The sequence below is a fragment of the Tachysurus vachellii genome, chromosome 4, assembly GCF_030014155.1.
Source record: "Tachysurus vachellii isolate PV-2020 chromosome 4, HZAU_Pvac_v1, whole genome shotgun sequence".
NCBI classification, from domain to species: Eukaryota; Metazoa; Chordata; class Actinopteri; order Siluriformes; family Bagridae; genus Tachysurus; species Tachysurus vachellii.
Window position 1 is genome coordinate 22217600 of NC_083463.1, and position 19172 is coordinate 22236771.

The following is a 19172-nucleotide window of genomic DNA, read 5'->3' on the forward strand; positions in this document are numbered from 1 at the left end:
GAAAAGAAATAGTGTTTCTGTGTTAGTTTACCATTCAGATAACATCCGATTCCTTGGAAAATATATCATTTTGACTAAAATCTGTATACATAAAAAAAAATGATTTAAAAAACAAAAATATTTCCCGAAAACAATATGTTATAATACTTTCTAACCTTGCTTTAGCTGTCTGGCTGCAAGGTCATGAAGTGTAAAGAGCCAGTATAACAAACAGAGCTGTAAATGCAGTCAGTCTGCAGAAAAATGTATAAAACCTTCTTAGCTAAAGTGTTTTTCTTACACAGAGCATGCCACGCTCTGATGCTTAATCAGTTCTGTTTGTAATCAAATGCCGACTGTAAAAATGTCTATGATGCTCCTGGACTGTCATTTCATCTCCATCAAATACCGAAAAGAGCTTACGCACTCAGAACAGATGGTGACAGAGAAGAGTTTAAATGACCTAATAATAAACCAAGATATTGAGCCAAAAGAAAAAAACAAAACAAAAAAAAACTGTTAAACCGATTGTTCTAAACAATTAATAGCACTGGATGATTACTCATGGCTTGAAGCCTGGGATTCACCTGTGAACGCATTTGCTTTTAAAATGGATAAACCAACATAAAGACCAGAAAGCCATTGGTGTTCTAAAAACCAGACATAAAAGAGGTTGGCCAAAGGTTAGGGTTAGACATTAGGGATAAACGTTGTAAGAACTGTGAAGAAAAACCTCAAAACAACGGTCACTGGGATCACTAACAACCTCCACAGGGTAGTGGTGAAGGTCTCACAATCTAATGTCTGAAGAAGACTTTGAGAACAGAGATACAGAGATCAAATCACAAGGTTGGAATTCTCACACACACACAAAATTGACATAATTCCCAAAAGTTCTGGAACGTAGATGAACTTCTACCAAGGTGATAGATAAAGGCAAAGTGTGGAGGAAGAAAGGATCTGCTCATGATTCAAAACATACAGGCTCATCTGTAAAACATGGTGGTGGCTGCTTCTGAAACAGACTCTCTTTAACAGACTAATCTTTAGTGATGATGTAACCCATGATGGTAGCAGCAGAATGAATTTAAAGGTTTACAGAAAGGTGCCTTCAATCTAATAGAATGGAACTTCATTATGCTGCAAGACAATGATCCAAAACACACTACCAACACAACAGAGGACGTTATTGGGTGAAAAGGTGGAAGGTTTTTGACTGGTTGTGTCAATCACCAGACATTAACCCAACAACTTCAGAGCATTTTACCTCCTGAAGAAGAGACTGAAGGGTGAAACTCCCCAAACCTAACAACAACTGAAAGAAGGTACAAGTCTGGAAAAGCATTACAAAAGAAAAATGCAACAAACAATTTGCAACCAAATATTAAGTATTATGTACTGCAAGGCTAAAAATTGGATGGACTGCCAAAGCTGCTGTGTTTCAAGTTCATACATTCATTCATCTTCTACCGCTTTACCCGAACTACCTCGGGTCACGGGGAGCCTGTGCCTATCTCAGGCGTCATCGGGCATCAAGGCAGGATACACCCTGGACGGAGTGCCAACCCATCGCAGGGCACACACACACTCTCATTCACTCACGCAATCACACACTACGGACAATTTTCCAGAGATGCCAATCAACCTATAATGCATATCTTTGGACCAGGGGAGGAAACCGGAGTACCCGGAGGAAACCCCCGAGGCACGGGGAGAACATGCAAACTCCACACACACAAGGTGGAGGTGGAACTCGAACCCCGACCCTGGAGGTGTGAGGCGAACGTGCTAACCACTAAGCCACCGTGCCCCGTGTTTCAAGTTGTTTAAGACATATAGATCTAAATATCAGGATATAAAATCCTTTTGACCTCAAACTCAACGGCCTTCAATGTACAGCAAAAACAAAAAGAACTGGCCTTGTCATTTCAGGAGAAACTGTATATGATGCCGATTTTCCATGGTAAATTTATCAGTATTCTTTTTAATATAAATATAGAGGTAGGCTTGGTAGTCTTACTGTGGATTTTGAATGAAATCCTTAAATAAGATTTTCTCCATTTTCTCTTTTAATTCTGTATATAGCTTTATTTTGTGTCAGATGTGCGAGACTAAAATACAAGTTCAGAAGCATATAAAGCATAAAGTGTGAAGTGTTACCCCAGGCCATCATGCATACTCTTAATTTGTATGCATTTAAAACTTAGTAAGAGTGTGTACGGCATGTGGTATGCTCTGGCATTATGTCATCTGTTGATTTCTTTCTTCCATGCTAGTTAAACCAGGCTTGCCTAAAGAGTGTTTGTCTTCTGCATGATTCTGCATTGCTGACTTCCGTGAAAATCTTTAGCAAACACCAAACATCAAATCGCGAGCCTCTAGAAGCTAAATGTTTTTCTAAAACACCAAACACACTGCTCGAGGGCTGTTTAAATATTTACCCCAGATTTCATTTCCTGCACAGTCCTCCTCCTTCTCCTCCTCCCGACGACACCATTAATGCATTTGTTCCGGCGATATGTACAACTGCTCGCTTTCCAGCCGCTCAAGTGCGTCAGATCAGATCAGTACACGCTACGAGTGCATGTGCCTAATCGGATTTTTCCCGGGAATTTAATTAGCGGGGCGTTACGATGTAATGAAGCGGCTCGTGAGTGTTTTAACGTGAAAGTGATGATGGAGGTCGCTGGTGTGGTTGGTGTGGTTTGTTAACACGGATGCTGCTGTCATCATGGTGAATAGCTAAACTCATCAGAATGAAGGAAATAATGACTCGTTTTCAATAAGGCTCACGGCTCAGGGAGACGGTCTTGAACATGTCGGATGTTAGAACACTTTTGCATGCTGGCCATTGGGGGGGGAGACATTTATGTAAATTAATATCGGAATCAGATTGCTTGATCACTGTGAGCATTCTCTCGACTCCCGGTTTCATATGTTACACTGCTTTTAAGCAGATTTGTAACGCGTTGGTCCGGGGGCATCGGTAGACCATGCGACTGAGGCGCGAGCCCTCAGTTAAAGATTCCTGATAAATTATTCTCAGATTGTAACACCAGCAGAAGAAAAAATGTCTTGCGCCTCTTCCCATTGCTCTGCTCCTCCTTCTAACACCCTAATTTCCCAGTGGAGTCAGAAGATAATTTGTTTGTTCGTTCAGTGTTTAAGATGGTGGACTACCAACCAGAAGGTTGTGAGTTCAAATCCCATCACTGCCAAGCTGTTACTGCTGGGTCCTTGAGCAAAAACGTTAACCCTCAAGAGCTTGGTTGTATAAATGAGATAAAAACAAAAGTCGCTCTGGATAAAGGCGTCTGCCAAATACAATGCTGTAGCAGAGGACTGAGCAGAGCTAACTACCATGCTATAAAATGTATAGGTTTATAAAACACAGTGTTAATGAATAATATGTGAATTTGTATTTATTTGAATGGGGACATCTTGTTTTCCAGAATTAACATACATCGATTTGATCTATAACTTGATTGGTTAGTCAGTTGGTTTGCTCATGAAAATGCTAGTGGATTTAACAAACCAACAGACACTACTCCCAATCTCAACAGAATTAAATGCTTTGGTTTTATTTATTTATAAAACTTTTCTTCATAGTGTCCATGACCTCAGACTGCCCTACAAATTTTAAGTACCGTTGTAAAATTCTTGGGGAACCAGTGGTCCATCGAGTGACATGCAACAAGTACCATGAGGAAGCAACGAGAGTGAGAGAAACCCAGAATAACAATACAGTTTATCAGAAATTAATGTGCGTCATGGTTCTTAGGGTGTTCTAGCAAAAATAAATAAAGATAACTTCCCAGCAGCAATGAACAATATGACTGTACTCAGCTTACCCAGCAACATTTTCCCTACACAATTATTCGGGCTATATTTATATGTACCTCTAGGGCTCTTTATTTATGCTGCCGTGCCAAACAGTCTCTCCTTTGTTGTTTACCAAAAGTATCCTCTTGCTCCAGTTTTCTACACGGAATCCTGAATGGTAGATGTGGTTGAAATCTAGTGTTCAGTCACTAGAATGTCTTGTTATTCTGAGCACAGCATGCTGACTAATCGCAGCTAATCACCAACCAATTAGCTACAAGAACGTATGTTGCATTTCATTCCTATAGAAAAGCAAATCAATAAAAAAGGTTTGTGTGGAAAATGACACGGTATGCAGAACATGACGCTGTATACCAAGTTAACGACATATGAATCAAAGCGCGTACCTGCATTGGAGTAAAATCGACCGTCGCGTCTCCTGTGATACTCGAATTTAACTGCACTCCGAAAGACAGTGTGTGGTGGGGAGTTCAGGACAAATTAACAGGAGCTAATGAGCTCGCTCGAAATCCAGTGAAGCGAGGTGTTCACTTTCTAATGAGCCACGGCTGCTCTAATCCAGCAGCTAAAAAGCCCTTTAATTGCCATCATTTACAAGCATTTAACCAACATGCTCTGGATAAGCTCACCGCACACATTCTAAATGTATTTACACAGAGAGAGTCACCCCTCTCCATTCCCTCCTTTCCTCCCTCTCCTTCTCTCTCCCTCTTTCTCTCTCTCAGCTAGACACTTTGATTTAAAGATTACTCTTCCCACAGAGATATCAAAGTCAAAAGCTTGTACGCTGCAAAGCCAGGGCTCCCTGTGAAGTCTCTCTCTCTCTAACTCTCTCTCACTCACCCTCTCTCTTGCTGACAGAAGCGGTTAGATTTCCACGTGTGAGCTGAAGCAAATCTGTTGACTTTACTAAGAGTAAAGACTCCTTTAGCCATCACACTCCGCAGGACAGGGATGGATTTCTGTGTGCTCAGTTCTGACTGTTTCTCACTTCACCTGCCATGTTTTCTTTGTGTCTGTTAGTTCAGTGTACAAAAGCACTCATTCACCAAGATACTGTTTTTTCAATCCTGTTTTTAAGGGATGAGGAAAAAAAAAAAGAAGGATGGCAGTACTCTTCCTCCTGTCAGGGAGCGGACAATGGGAGACCGGACAAATTCTTCTTCAATAGGAAAAGCTAAGCAGTTCAGGTCTTATTAGGGCCACACAAGGGATTGAATGGAGGAAGAAAGGCAGACTCCGGCATGTGAAAGCCAGGTCATGTTAAGGTCTTGACCCTCGACTTGACCTCTGGAGCTGTTTGAAAACCACTCAAGGGCTTTATTGTGATAGAGTCCTGCTGCTGGGAGAGACAGACAGAAGGAGAATGTGAACACTCACCACTCTGGAAAATGTGAGCGGCGTCCTGGATCGCCCTGGTGATCAGAGAAATGTGGCGGTACAGCGGGTAACACAGAACTCTGCGGCCAAACGATACAAGAACCTCAGGTAGAGAGTGATACGTCTGAAAAAGACACAGACACACACACACACATCTTACTAACCTTGTAAGGGCCATCCATTGACACAATTATTAATTACTATTATTACTATACCTACACCTTTATCTAACCCTAACTTTAAAACCTTTCGGCTGTTTTAGGTTTGTTGTGTTTTTCTTTTAACATTTTTATGAAAAGTTTTCCTGCATATGGACAAAGTTCCAAAAAAAAGGGGAGAACTTGAGGGGAACAAAAGGAAAAAAAAAATGCCCCCAAACACCAAAAAAAATCCTCAGTCACCATAAGATTTTTTTAAAAATAAAAAAGGAATTAAAAAAACAAACAAACACTCTATTCATTTATTTTTTTAAATAAAGCCAAATATCCCCACAAGCTCAAAACTCTGTGCCCCCCCCCCATACACAAACACTACATTATGAATCCATCCGTCTCATCACTAACCTGAGTTGGTCATGTTTTATCAACAAGCCACTTGCTTCCTCTATTCCTCTCCCTTTTGCACTGAACATTTCCTCGTAACTGCAGCAATTAGTGCTCTAATTACTCCTAACGACCCAACGTTTTATTGAAGGAGTAAACACGAGAGCCACTTTTAAACACCTTCTGACAGCTTAAACTCCGCTGTGCTTAAAATCATCTATGATGCCAGACATGTTAAAATTTACATGGTGAAAAAAAAAAACGTTTGTCTTGCTAACACCCAACCCCACCCCCAACTACCGCCACCACCACCACTGCTAGAAAGCCAGCCCCTCCTGCCTCCGGTTCTCTTCTTTCAGCAGCTTGTTAAGAATCCGCCCCGAGTCATTGTAGCGTGTCATCATAGCTCATGCACTCCCCCGGGCTATTAAACAGCGGTGTAAATAAACCAGCAGCGGGAGGCAGAGCCGACTGAGACAGTTAGGAGGCAGCATTAGTCAGGCAGAGTGTGTGTGTGTGTGTGTGTGTGTGTGTGTGTGTGTGTGTGTGTGTGTGTGTGTGTGTGAGAGAGAGAGAGAGAGAGAGAGAGAGAGAGAGAGAGAGAGAGAGAGAGAGAGAGAGAGAGAGAGGAGGGTAGTGCAAAAAATGCAGACAGAAAGAGAAGGAGATACGGAGGGAAGTTCCTTGACAGTCAGAGGAGGAGAGAGAAATTGAAGGAGCAATAAAGTAAGAGAAAGATGGATAGTGTGAGAGATAAGGCTGGCATTACAGCAAAATGAAAAAAAGAGATACCAAGGGAAAGAGAGAAAAGGAGGCAAATATTGTGTGTGTGTGTGTGTGTGTGTGTGTGTGTGTGTGTGTGCGTGCACGTGTGTTGGATGCAGCTGGAGAATGTCATTAGCTAGTCTCAGTTATCAAAGTGTTGGCTCAGTACTGAGTGGAGGCTTAGGTTACGCTCCCTCATTGTCACTCGCCGTGCAAATGTGTAGGATTAAGAGCTGCTGTTGCCCTGACTCAGTGGAGGTTAACAGTAAAAGGGACCAAGTTAGGAATAGGATGTTTAAAAAGCACATACAAGTGTAATAGTAAAGTGTCCACATACCTTTGGCCATATAGTGTATATTTTAGACTAGAAATCTGGTTGGCTCTGCCAGGAGGTTCAGACTTTGTCTTATCTTCACACAGATTCTATTTATGACTAACATCTTTCCAGAAAAGTTTAAGAAATTCTGCTTGAATGCCAAGACTTCAGACTTACACCTGTGGAAACCAGTCTGTTGTAGAAGAAAATGGAAGAATGGAAATGGAAAAAAAAAAAAAAAACAGTGCTCATTTATGTTTGGGGCCATGCAAGGCCATCCTCAGTTTTTTCTTATATGCGTTTCCTCTCATGGTGTGTAATCGTGACGGGAATAGCCTCAGTAACTCCATCTGTCTACCTGTCAGGTACGAACTCACACCTGCTACAATTTCTAACACACACACACACACACCACTGCAAAGCAGCGAATTCTCACCTTTTAGTATCAAGAGGCCTTACACAAACACCCCTCACAGCCAAAAATAGAGTTTTTACCCAATAACACCTGGAATCACTCCAGGAATAGAATCACTATCGAACAGAATCGCATGTGTGTGTGTATAATGCGTGTAATAAATATATAATTCAGCATCTGGTCAGACCCGTCTTGATCGATAGCTCCTTAAGCCTCTGTCTTCAGCTTAGCCCTCAGTTCACAACACTTACTTAAACATAAAAGACTCACATTCCTGAGTCACCTAAAAGATCCTGAACACAAAAGCAATTACTCGCCTTTGTGCACTAAGCTTCTCAGTCGTTAGCTTGTTCATTTTGTTGTTAGCGCCTTTCCTTTCCTTCCTTTATTCTGTGAAAGCTACTCGCTGCTGAGCATTTCCAACAGCATCTCTGCTAACTCTGAAATATAGCGACAAAGAAGGAAACCAACAGAGAAAGCAGAGAACTCACACATGATGTGACGAGTGAGTAATGAAGATACAAACCCACGCAGTGTTTTAAAAGTGTTAGAGACCTATTAGAATACTTACTGATGCTAATGACATGTTTATTGATATCTCTGGAAAAAAATCATTATTTTTATTGGAACATTATCACCTACAATTCTGACCTTATTCACAATGTCTACATTGTGTTAAGTAACCACACAGATATTTTTTCCATGAGCCTTTAACCCCTTTTTTGGGTCATTAATTGTTGAGCCGGCTGCATTACTTGCGATTTTTCAACATTACCACAGATTTTCTGCAGATTTGGACCAAGACGCATCATGTGACACAAATGCATCAAACACAAGTACATGTACTCAGAATTACGACAGTTCGATTTTCGATCTTACGATGGACGACAGCGATACGACAAATCTGTAAAAATACTTTCAATTTCGTGTAGCAGGCAAACGTAGCAGCATATGTGGTACGACAGGTTGGGCTCCTGCGTTGTTGCCTTGTGAGATGCCTCACCTCAGTCTTGCTAGCTCCACAGAGTGCAGTTGTCTCATTGCCAACATCATCTTCCTATGAATAAGTTGATGTAGCCATCAACAACTTAGCGTTGTAGAAGTATGCAGACAACAGACTACATGATTACAATACGATACGATACTTCAATGCATGTATGATACATACTTTTAGCAATTTCATCTCAGGGTTACAACCATTGTTAAAGTTTTTATAGCAAACAGGATTATTTACTGAACATCTAACTTTTTTATTAGATTGCATCAGTCAAATGTACTGTAATTTGTTAAATTAATAACAAATTACAGTATACTACCGCATACTGGTCACCATTCTTTAAGACTTCTGGGTAAGCCAGATAATGGTACGACTAGCTGTACAGCTATCATAGAAAGTAACGCGTCTTCACTGGTAGTAGTTTAAAAGTAGAATCCCGTGCTTACAATTTCACCAGTTCAAGAATTTTCCAGAAAAAAATGTAAAAAAAAATTGAGAATAAGGGGCATCATCTTTCCGCAGGCCACTTGGGTCATCACCTAGACCTCTGTCTTTTCTTGTCTAGAACACCCAGTACCTCAACTGGACATTTTGCATATCATACTTTGCATTTTATGCACGAAAGTTCCACACACATTGCACACATGCACTTTTACTTTCATAAATGTGCATAATATTTTCATATCACCATATTCACATCATATTTTTTAAATTTTGTTTATTTATTTTCTCTAATTCAATTTTTGTATTTTTGTATGCTTGTGCATGTGACCAGAAAAAAGATTAATTCTAAAAGTCGCATCATGAATTTAGAAAAAATCTGCAGCAAAATTGAGGATGTTTGGCTGCAACACTCGCAAAAAAAAACAACAAAATAATAATACTAGTAAAACACTGCTTCTCTTCATCATGCCTATTCTTTAGATGGTCACAAAAAACGGCTTTTGGCATAAACAACTCTCCAGAAAGCCACAAATCTGGCTGTGTTGTCATCCCACTGCTATACAGCCTGTTCACCCACCACTGTGTTACCAAGCGTGACTCAAACCCTCTTACCAGCTCCGCTGTCGTCACTGTGCTTGTGGGCTTGATGACAATGAAACAGCCAACTCACAGGAGCTACACCTCCTCTTCTTTTATTAAAACAAACGGCAGGCTTGCGAGTTTATCTTCTATTAGATGTCTTGCACAAACTGCACATTTGAGATCTCCCCAAAGTGGCTCAATGACAATGAGGTCAGGAGACTGTGATGTCCACTCCAGAACCTTCACCTTTTTCTGCTGTAGCCATTTGAGGGCCAACCTTGCCGTGTGCTTTGTGATCACTGTCATGTTGGAACATCCACATGCATACCTTTGTGATGTAAACTGCATTCTTCTGTCGGTATTTTCTGATAACATGCTGCAATCATCTGGCCATCAATTTTTACTAACATTCCTGTTCCACTGGAGCTCACCCAGCCCCAAAAAAATAAGAGATCCACCACCATGCTTTACAGTGGGGATGATGTACTTTTCACCACACACCTCATTGACTCCTCTCCAAACATGTTTATGGTTGTGACTATAAATTTAAATTTTGCTCTCATCACTCCAAATGACTGCTCCAGAGGCTTCGATTTCCGCCTCCACCTTTTGTGTGTGGAGTTTGCATGTCCTCCCCGTGCCTCGGGGGTTTCCTCCGGGTACTCCGGTTTCCTCCGCCGGTCCAAAGACATGCATGGTAGGTTGATTGGCATCTCTGGAAAATTGTCCGTAGTGTGTGATTGCGTGAGTGAACGAGAGTGTGTGTGTGTGCACTGCGATGAGTTGGCACTCCGTCCAGGGTGTATCCTGCCTTGATGCCCGATGACGTCTGAGGCACAGGCTCCCCGTGACCCGAGGTAGTTCGGATAAGCGGTAGAAAATGAGTGAGAGAGTTAATAATTACATCAGGCATGAGACAGATTTCTTGTTTCTTCAAGAAGTCAAATGGAATAAAATAGCATTTCCTAATTTACTTCATCCTTACCATAGCGTGGGTATACAAACTCCAGGTGAGTTACAGAAGCAGGTTATATAATATTTATATAATTTCACATTTTTTCTTCATACTTTTTTGAAGAATAAATGAAAAAGCGGCACTAGATTTTTTAAAACGGCTTTTTTCAATAATTTCCAGTACTTCAATTTCAAAAAGAATAAAGTCACACACTTTGTACGAAGCCTATAGGATGAACACATGACAAAGGTGCCAGTAATTGTGGAGGTGGCTTTATTATAATCACTCCTTCAATGATGTCATGATTTTGAGTTCACAGAAATGAATATAAAATTAGGGCAACTCAGCAATACTGGGAGGAGCTCGAAGATTTTCTAAATCTTTCCAAATGATTCATGTTAAAGACGCAATCTGAACATGAAAACGTTACTCAGAAAGAACAGAATGTGCTCCAACAGACACAAATAGAAGACAAAAAGAAAATGAGGTAAGAGTTGCAGTTGTCTTAAAGTATAGACAACTATCTTGCTTATATTTTGGAAAATAGAACAAATTATTAATAAGCAAGCCAAAAAAAAAAAAAAAAAAAAAGTTAGAAGTTCAATTTAAAATATTTAGACCAAGTCTCAGACCATGCTGAAGGTGCTGGCATTTCTACCTCTGATTTATGTGTTCAGTGTTTCCTAGTAGTGGTGCTCATATCTGATTCAAACAAACAAGCAAGCAAACAACCCTTAAGGCTAAGGTCACGTCTATTTACACATGCAAATATTTGGAGCAGTAAACAGATACTGATACATATAGTGTCCTCATTGTTGCATTGTTGAATTTGAAAGATTGTTTATGCGGATTCTAGTAGACACATTCACACCATTTTCAGATTGGTTTATAGCTCTTAAAGCCTCTTTAACATGGGGGTTTTCTAACAGCTTGAGTGGGTCTGACATTGTGCAACATGGTTTTCCAGCTGCTTGAAAGAAAAAATGAGAATTAGACAGAGCTCACGGGTTCAGACTTTGGACTACTGATTGGGTAGTTTCCAATCTTAAATAGTAAATTGTGCAGCATAAAACATCAACCAAATGTAACCGTATATGAATATCCTGTTCATATAGGTTCCCGCTGGCATCTTTTAATGCCAAACAACGGATACTGACTCAGCAGAGCCTCTAATGCATTTTCCATCATTACTGCCACTGTTTTCAGGAAACTGACTTACATGGCATGTGTAGTTAAACATCTTTGTAGACACCTGACCATAACACAGATCTCTGGTTCTTGCTCAAACTGTTTCCACAAAAGGTGTAAGCATGGAATTTCCCTTCATTTGAACCAAGCTGCCTAAGCTCCTTAAAGCATGAAAACGTTTTGCCAAGGAAGAACAATGCCCTGACCCCAATAAACACCTTCTGGCTACAGCCATTCTCACCAGACATTCTCCGTGGCTGATTGATCACAATTTCCCAAAGCCACTCTCCAGAATCTCCTCCCAGGAGAATGAAGGCTGTTATAACAGCAAAAAAGATACTAGATCTTCATTGGTATGTTTAAAAAGCACGTACTGCATGAGTGTGCGGGCCACGTGTCCACAAATGTTTAGCCATAAACTATATTCCAATGAAAAAAAATACATTGTGGTTTGAAAGACATAATTTATCATTAGAATGTATTAAATAATTCTTGGTTGTAAAAATGTGTTATATGTTCATATTTTAATGAGAGCATTTGTAGCGTACTATAAGACCATGCAAATTTCAGCAAGCGACTTTGTCCTGTTGTAATCTAGCAAGATGTACTGAGGTAATCAAAATGATCAAAACGTATTTGAACTACAGACGCTACAGTTTCTACACAGCACAAACGCTCTCTTAAATCTTTTAACTGTGGACTCCTACCTCTTTCCTCTTACCATATTTAGATCTCTCATACTTAGATCTCTCAATAATTTATAACACTGATAGAAAATACACACACCAAGCACTTCAATAGGAACACATGTATACCTGCTCATTCATGAAATTTGGGTAATTTTTGGGAAATCTGAGAGCTTTGGCTAACGTTCAGATCAAACATTAGTACTAGGGGGAAATGTGATCTTGGTCATTTTTACATGGCATGGGTGTTGGTGCTAGATGGGGTGATTTGAGTATTTTGAAAACTATAGATCTCCTTGGATTAATACACACAACAATCTCAGAACATCTAGCCAACTGCAGTTCTAGTGGGCAGAAATGCCTTTTCCTGATTCAGATACTATATCAATCCCACAGGGCAATTCATTTCTACAGTCTTTATATCCATAGGTTAGAATGAATAAAAATGAAAATGAATACATAAACAAACAGAAGCAGTCAGACATCAATAAAACATGCCAGTGACCAGTGCACAGATCAATGGGTTGCAAAAAGAACAGTTTGATAGGTGTAAGGGTTATCTTGGTAGATTACTGTCAGCATTTATTAGCTTGATAGCAGAAGGAATAAAGTAATTAGCAGATCAGATTAGTTTTCTGGGCAGGCAAAAAATGGCTAGGCTGCAGTAACTCTAATACCCACTCTTTACAAACATGGTGTGCAGAAAAGTATCACAGAAACTATGAGATTACATTGAGTTTTACTTCTGTGTGTTGTTTACTGCCGATCTTCAAACTTTTGCAGATGTTCTATATTGTATTTATTGCTGTTTCATATTTAAACTCTTTAATATCCTGAACATCTGCAGCAAAGATTCTATAGTACTCTATGTCCTGGTGAGTGGAGATAATAAAATGTAAAATGACTCTGTAGGATACCGTATACTGTACATACCTCCAGCCAGCTCAGAGTCCCACTGATTTTTCTGATGGTCCATGCTGACTCCACCTGCAGCAAGGAACAGTATACAGTATTACACACACACACACACACACACACACACACAACTGACCACATCAATCATATCTGATATGAGTTCCAGAATCTTTCCACAGCGTTGCTCTTTTCATCATGACAGCAAAACATTTTCACACCAACACCTTCACATGTTTTTAACAAAGGAAACACTATAAGGAAATCTGAAAAGCTTTAGAGCTTTTGCAAGCGGAAACTAAAGCACAGATGTGAAAGAAACATTTCTAGTACAGCAGGTCATGCGTTTGGGATGCGTTCCAACAGTTGTGTTTACAGGAGCTGCACCCCAGATCTATGTAGAATTATAGCTCTAGCTTCTCTGCTTTTAAAACCTGTGATTTAAAACTTATATCCCTGAAGAAAATGCTATTGTATATCATGCGCCAACATATCTATCTATCTATATATATATATAATAATAATATATTATTGCTGGTATGTGGCATCTGTTTTTTTTCCTGAAATGTTGCAACGAATGTATTTAAAATGATAAAAAAAAAAAAAAAAAAAGGGAGGTCTGACAAATGACAGCTGAGGGCTGAATTATATCATCAGTCAGCTTTATAGGACTTTCCTTTGGACCCTTGGTGAAACACACACACACACACACACACACACACACACACACACACACTAATGAAATAATAACTGATGTAATGGAATAAGGAATGATCTTTTGAATAAATAACTTGGGAGTGTAGAGATAAACACAACAGTGTACTGGGTATAGAAATACTCTATACTGAAAAGCTTCAGCATCAATGGAGAGGATGCAAATCAATGTCTGTGACAACAGATTAAATGTTTGGGGCTGACCCATGGCAGGATGTATGCAGGGACTAACATAGGCTGTGGACTTGGATGATTAATCAAAACCTAAAAAAAAATTCTTTCAAATAAAATATCAAGATCAAGAAATATTCATTCAAGATACTATGTTTAATTTGTCTTTTAACTGGTTAAGATTTGTGAATGTTATGAACTCACAAGTGCAATCTCATGTGCTCATTGTCATAATGCCAGATAACAGAAAATATGACAGTGGGGTATGACAATAAAAAACAAACAAACACATTAATCAATGTCTAATCCTTCTTAGAGCTAAACATCTACCTTGTTTAGAAAGCGTTCTATTAGAAAGCGTTCATTAAGTCTAACTGTTAATAGCTTTTGTTGGACGGGCCACACACCTTTCTATTTACAATCGGTGTAGTAGAATGTGTTATGTACTCTGTGGTTAGATGTGACATAAGGTGATGCCATTGTGTCTCTCTTATTGTGGTAATGTTTTTCATATGCAGATATTAGGGTATTTCCGGCACACCAAACTGTTGAAATACGACAGTATATATGGTTTGAAAGCGACATCAAACGCAGAACCAACAACTGAATTGTTGTCAGTTTCAATGAACAGTTTCACTTTAATCCTTTTTACCAGTACACATGTGATCCAGTGGGCAGATATAAAATTAGTCAGGACTCAGAATTTTTTAGTTCTGTTGGGATAAACTTACACAGAAATTTTGTTGTTTTATATTAAAATTACATAAATTTTAGAAGCTTCTGAACAAACACTTGGGAGATCTCAGAGAGCAAGAATGGGTTGGAGATCATTTACTTGAAATGAAAAAAACATTTGTGTGGAAAACTAACCGTAAATTTTTTTTTTACTTTTCTATGAAATATTGCCCTTAATAGGCCAAGTAAAAACAGAAATACTTATGAATAACCACAAATTCTTAAAGCCCTGTGTGTCGTATGAGCCATTATCCACCACTGTGGAGTGTAACATGACAAAGAAATGCAATGCTAAGCATGAACGCCACCAAAAACACTGATTTTGTAAAAATGTAAAAAATATCTTAAATATAGTCAAAACATCAAATCTAGTATCTCCTATTAAAGGATTATGAGTTCTATAACTATAACAGTTATAACACTTGAATAGTGTTTTACTAATTTTACGATTCTTAAGCTTACCATTTCTTGTTCCGTTGTCAGAATATTTACATTTAAAACACAAAAGAAGCAAAAAGATCTGATTTAAAGCCAACAAATTAAGATGATTTAAAGCTTAAAAACAGGAGAACATTGTAAAAACCTACATCCTATGTAATAATCCTATATTTGTTTTATCTATTTATTCTGATAAGAAATAGTAGATATAATTGACTAGCTAGTATATAATAAAACATGTAAATCTGCTAATCCCATTCTATAGGAAGGTTTTCTGCAAGGTTGTCACAAGGTTGCACCAAAAGCATGTGGTGCAATATTGTGCACCTTTTCTAAAATATATGACAACTCTTAATTTAGACTGGTTCTTGGTTTAGGTGCCAACACAACTCTGGTAGCTTATTCTGCACGACATGCAAATCTTTCTTTTCATTTTGATTCTGAGGCAAATGGAGACCATTCATTTGCAGTAAGGATTTTTAGACTGTGCTTAACCCCAGATTATTGTCATTCTAAACCCTGCATTTAAGCCCGGGTAGAAGAATGTTTTACGCTTGTAATTTAGAAGCGGTGTTAGCACTGCTTTTTACCCGGGGTTATGAAAGGCTGCTCTTAAGCATGGTTAGCTCTGAATTTGTGGGTTTAACCCTACATTGTTATGACAGTTTGAACCAATGCGGTCAGAATGTTATGGTTAAATACCTAGAGACAGACACCCTGTCAGAAACTGAACAGTGTGTGTCTCATATCACATAAAAACCAGGACAACAAACAAAAATGGCTCAGTAGCGTTGGGCGGCAAAACACTGGACATCACCGTCAAGAGCAAGCCGTAGTGCAGGGAAAATATTTGACACTGAAAATTAGCGGAAGCTGGACATCAACAAAAGGCCTTTCAACTACTAGCAAAGTTAACGATAGCTGCTAGGGTGTAGAAAGGTGGACCTGTCCTGTTTTTTTTTTTACTGATTTATGTGAAAGCGTGAGAAAAGCTGTTATTTAAAGCATTGTGTGCTGTATTTCAATTAACAATCAAGGTGGTTGGCCTTTCTAAATATGCAACTAAGAAAGTTAATCCATGGTTTTAGAATGTACAGTGTAAAACGTCAGATTATGAACACCCAGGATTAATTGTTACCCGTGGGTAAAGAATGAGCAGCGCAAAACAAAATATCCCAGGATTACGTTCACTTGGCATTTGTCAGTTCGCGTGTCAGTGTTCTCCAACGCAACAAAGCTATGAAAAATTTTACTGTATGCAAATATGTAGGCACTTATGGCAGCGACTGAAATGAAATGAAAGTGAAGACAAAAGAGCACACACTGCACCGTGGCAAAGAGCACACACTGCTTCTACTTCATCCCATATAATAAGACATTGATATACACTGCTGAATTTTATACACAAATCTCCCTTGAGAAGTTTTCATTTAAGCTGCAAGAAATCTGATTTGCGAAATGCTAGTTGCACCACCCGCTGAAACACAGTGTTACTATGGCAACCAGTTTATTACTATGGAACACCTTTCCAGTGACTTCATAATACAGCAAGTGGCGATGAACCTGATTTACTGTAGCTTTACTCACAGTATTGTATTTTTGCCTTGTTATAGCTTTAAATGATGATTTTAAGCTTTCCCATTGTATGCTGTACCGCTCCGTTAATAATCTGTGATTACAGTCCATTAGGGCCGCAAATGTTCAAACCCAGGAACCTAAGTCCCCGAGACCCTGTGTCCCCGAGTCCACCCTTGCACTCCATGTGCATCATTCCACCAAATCAGAGACTCTTTACAGCTGTCTGTCATACACCAAAGGTAAACAAAGGTCGCACTTACGTTGTGTTCTCCTTCTGTAGTGCGCACATCGTAGACGTAGGCCAGAATGATATCCACTAGACCAAGCCAGACATGGTATCTAGTTGCCTTATCCAGCACATAGGAACGATTTGTGAACTTCCTCAGTTGTTCTTTTTCTTCATCGGTGAAAGTCACAACTGTAGAGAGAAAAACAGAAAGGTTCAATTTAAAAAAAAAAAAAAAGAAAAGAAAAAAAAACTGCAAAATCCTGGAAGAACTGCAAATGTCTCTTAAAATGTATCCTGGGAGTGAAAAACATTTGTGTAATTATATACAGTTACTGTAATAAGATTTGTACTTTTTGTACTCGAGTATCACTGGACCTGAATACTATTACTCTGGATGAAAGTAATACTCAAGGATGAAAAATCCATTGTTATTTTACTTTAATCATGTGATATTGGCATTCAGTACATTTACTCTCATGTAAGTACATTTACAAAAGAAAAAAAAAAAACAAACAAAACACTTTTTACTCTTTTCTTTATGTACTTGTAAATGTAACATGCCATGATTTTTTCCCCCATTTGCTAAACCATGCTGTTTTTTCTCCTGTGTATTTTTTTAAAGACATCCAATCAAATTCACATCAATGTCAAATGAAACTGCGCCCAACTGTGCTAATTGGTCTTTGAGCAAAGGCCAGTATGCACCACCTGAGACCGTTTCCTTTTTAATTACATCTGCTGCAAACAGTGGACGAGCCGTTGCACGAGTCCACCTTGAGTCATGCGGAGCGAGAAGTGCGTCCGTGTCTGAAGCTTAGTAAGATGTTTTAGTTTGCTGGTTTTACCAAAAATTCATAATAATAATAATAATAATAATAATAATAATAATAATAATAATAATAAAGCCTGCAATAGTAACCCTTAAATGAATGTCATCAAATAAAATAGTAGCTAGTTCTGGGCTTTGCCAAAAATGAATTAACCAAATAAATAAATAAATAAATAAATAAATAAATAAATAAATAAATAAAGAGGGTTATTCAATATAACCAAATTCTAGGTTTATCAGAATAATAAAAGAAACAAAAATGTCTATACTCTTGATTTTTTTATTAGCTAAAAACAATTCAATTCTTCAATTCAGCAAATATAAATACTTTCTGAATTTCATTTAAACAGACACACTCACAGCCTCCTACATCATCTTCTACACCGAACTGCAATTTTGGCAGATCACCCATGCTATCTTCTTCTCTACAGTGCATTTACCACTCAGCAAGCAGCCTGCCCTCCTTCCCAATCGATAAAGCTCATCAATATCAACATGCATGCTGATTGAATGAACTTCATCTTGCTTGTTATCTCTCCTGCTAGCGTGTTCACTACTCCTTGTGACAAATGAACGTGAACGAAATTGCAGGGTGCGCCCACTCTGGCATGGTTTTACGTCTCCTCTTGAAAGATGACTAAAATATGGATGAAATAGACTAATAGATGAAAACGTAGAAGTACACAGCGTGATAACCAAATCTCTGCTGACAGCTGTTTGACGTACCACACTCCACCTAGCTAAAGAGCTCTCATTTACATATCGTGTGGGGAAATCCAGATCCAATCACAACACAATACAGATGAAATGCGGAAAAGTGAAACGAGAGAGAAAGAGAGATCTAATCTAATGATCTTATGTTATCTATTTTTTATATATATATATATATATTATATTATATTATATTATATTATATTATATTATATTGGGTTGGCTAAGAGCTGCTGGATTCGTTTGCTTTATTTATGATTATACATTATTTATGGTTGTTTATTAATTTAATTAGCTTTGTAGACATTGGTGAAACAGTTATGGCCAAGGAAGACTTGGAACTTGAATTTGATTTCAGAAAGAGTGAAAGAGAGAGAGAGAGAGAGAGAGAGTCTGAAAGAGAGACTACAGTATACATACAGTAGATACTAAGAGATGGCGTAATTGGGTCTTTGGATAGACACAGTGGCACCAAAAATATCTTTTATACAAATTGATTGAAAAAAATAAAATAGAACTTTTTTTAGATGAGAAGTTAATTTCATTTTGTTTTATTTTATCAAAACTCAGTTGCTGTAATGAAGAAAATAACCTATGACAAAAAGTAGAAAACTGTACAGCAACTTATCTGTGTAAGAAAGATCCATTAAGCAAGTTTACACAAATTAAAAGCCATATAATATTGGAAATCGGGCATGACTGTTTAATGATTTATTTTTCTTTTTCCAGATAGCCTGTGGCCTGCACCCCCTATGTTTTCTCC

At 38.6% G+C, this 19172-nt stretch overlaps 1 protein-coding gene across 1 annotated transcript in view; it reads right to left on the bottom strand.

The window, feature by feature from the left end:
• shq1 (SHQ1, H/ACA ribonucleoprotein assembly factor) overlaps window positions 1-19172 on the bottom strand; it is a 57161-nt gene that overhangs the window by 14191 nt on the left and 23798 nt on the right. Inside the window, exons 8-10 of the mRNA XM_060868372.1 lie at window positions 16901-17058; window positions 13026-13079; window positions 5203-5326 (exon numbers count right to left, since the gene is read on the bottom strand). Coding sequence (XP_060724355.1) covers window positions 5203-5326; window positions 13026-13079; window positions 16901-17058 — 336 coding nt within the window. The remainder of the gene's footprint in view (window positions 1-5202; window positions 5327-13025; window positions 13080-16900; window positions 17059-19172) is intronic.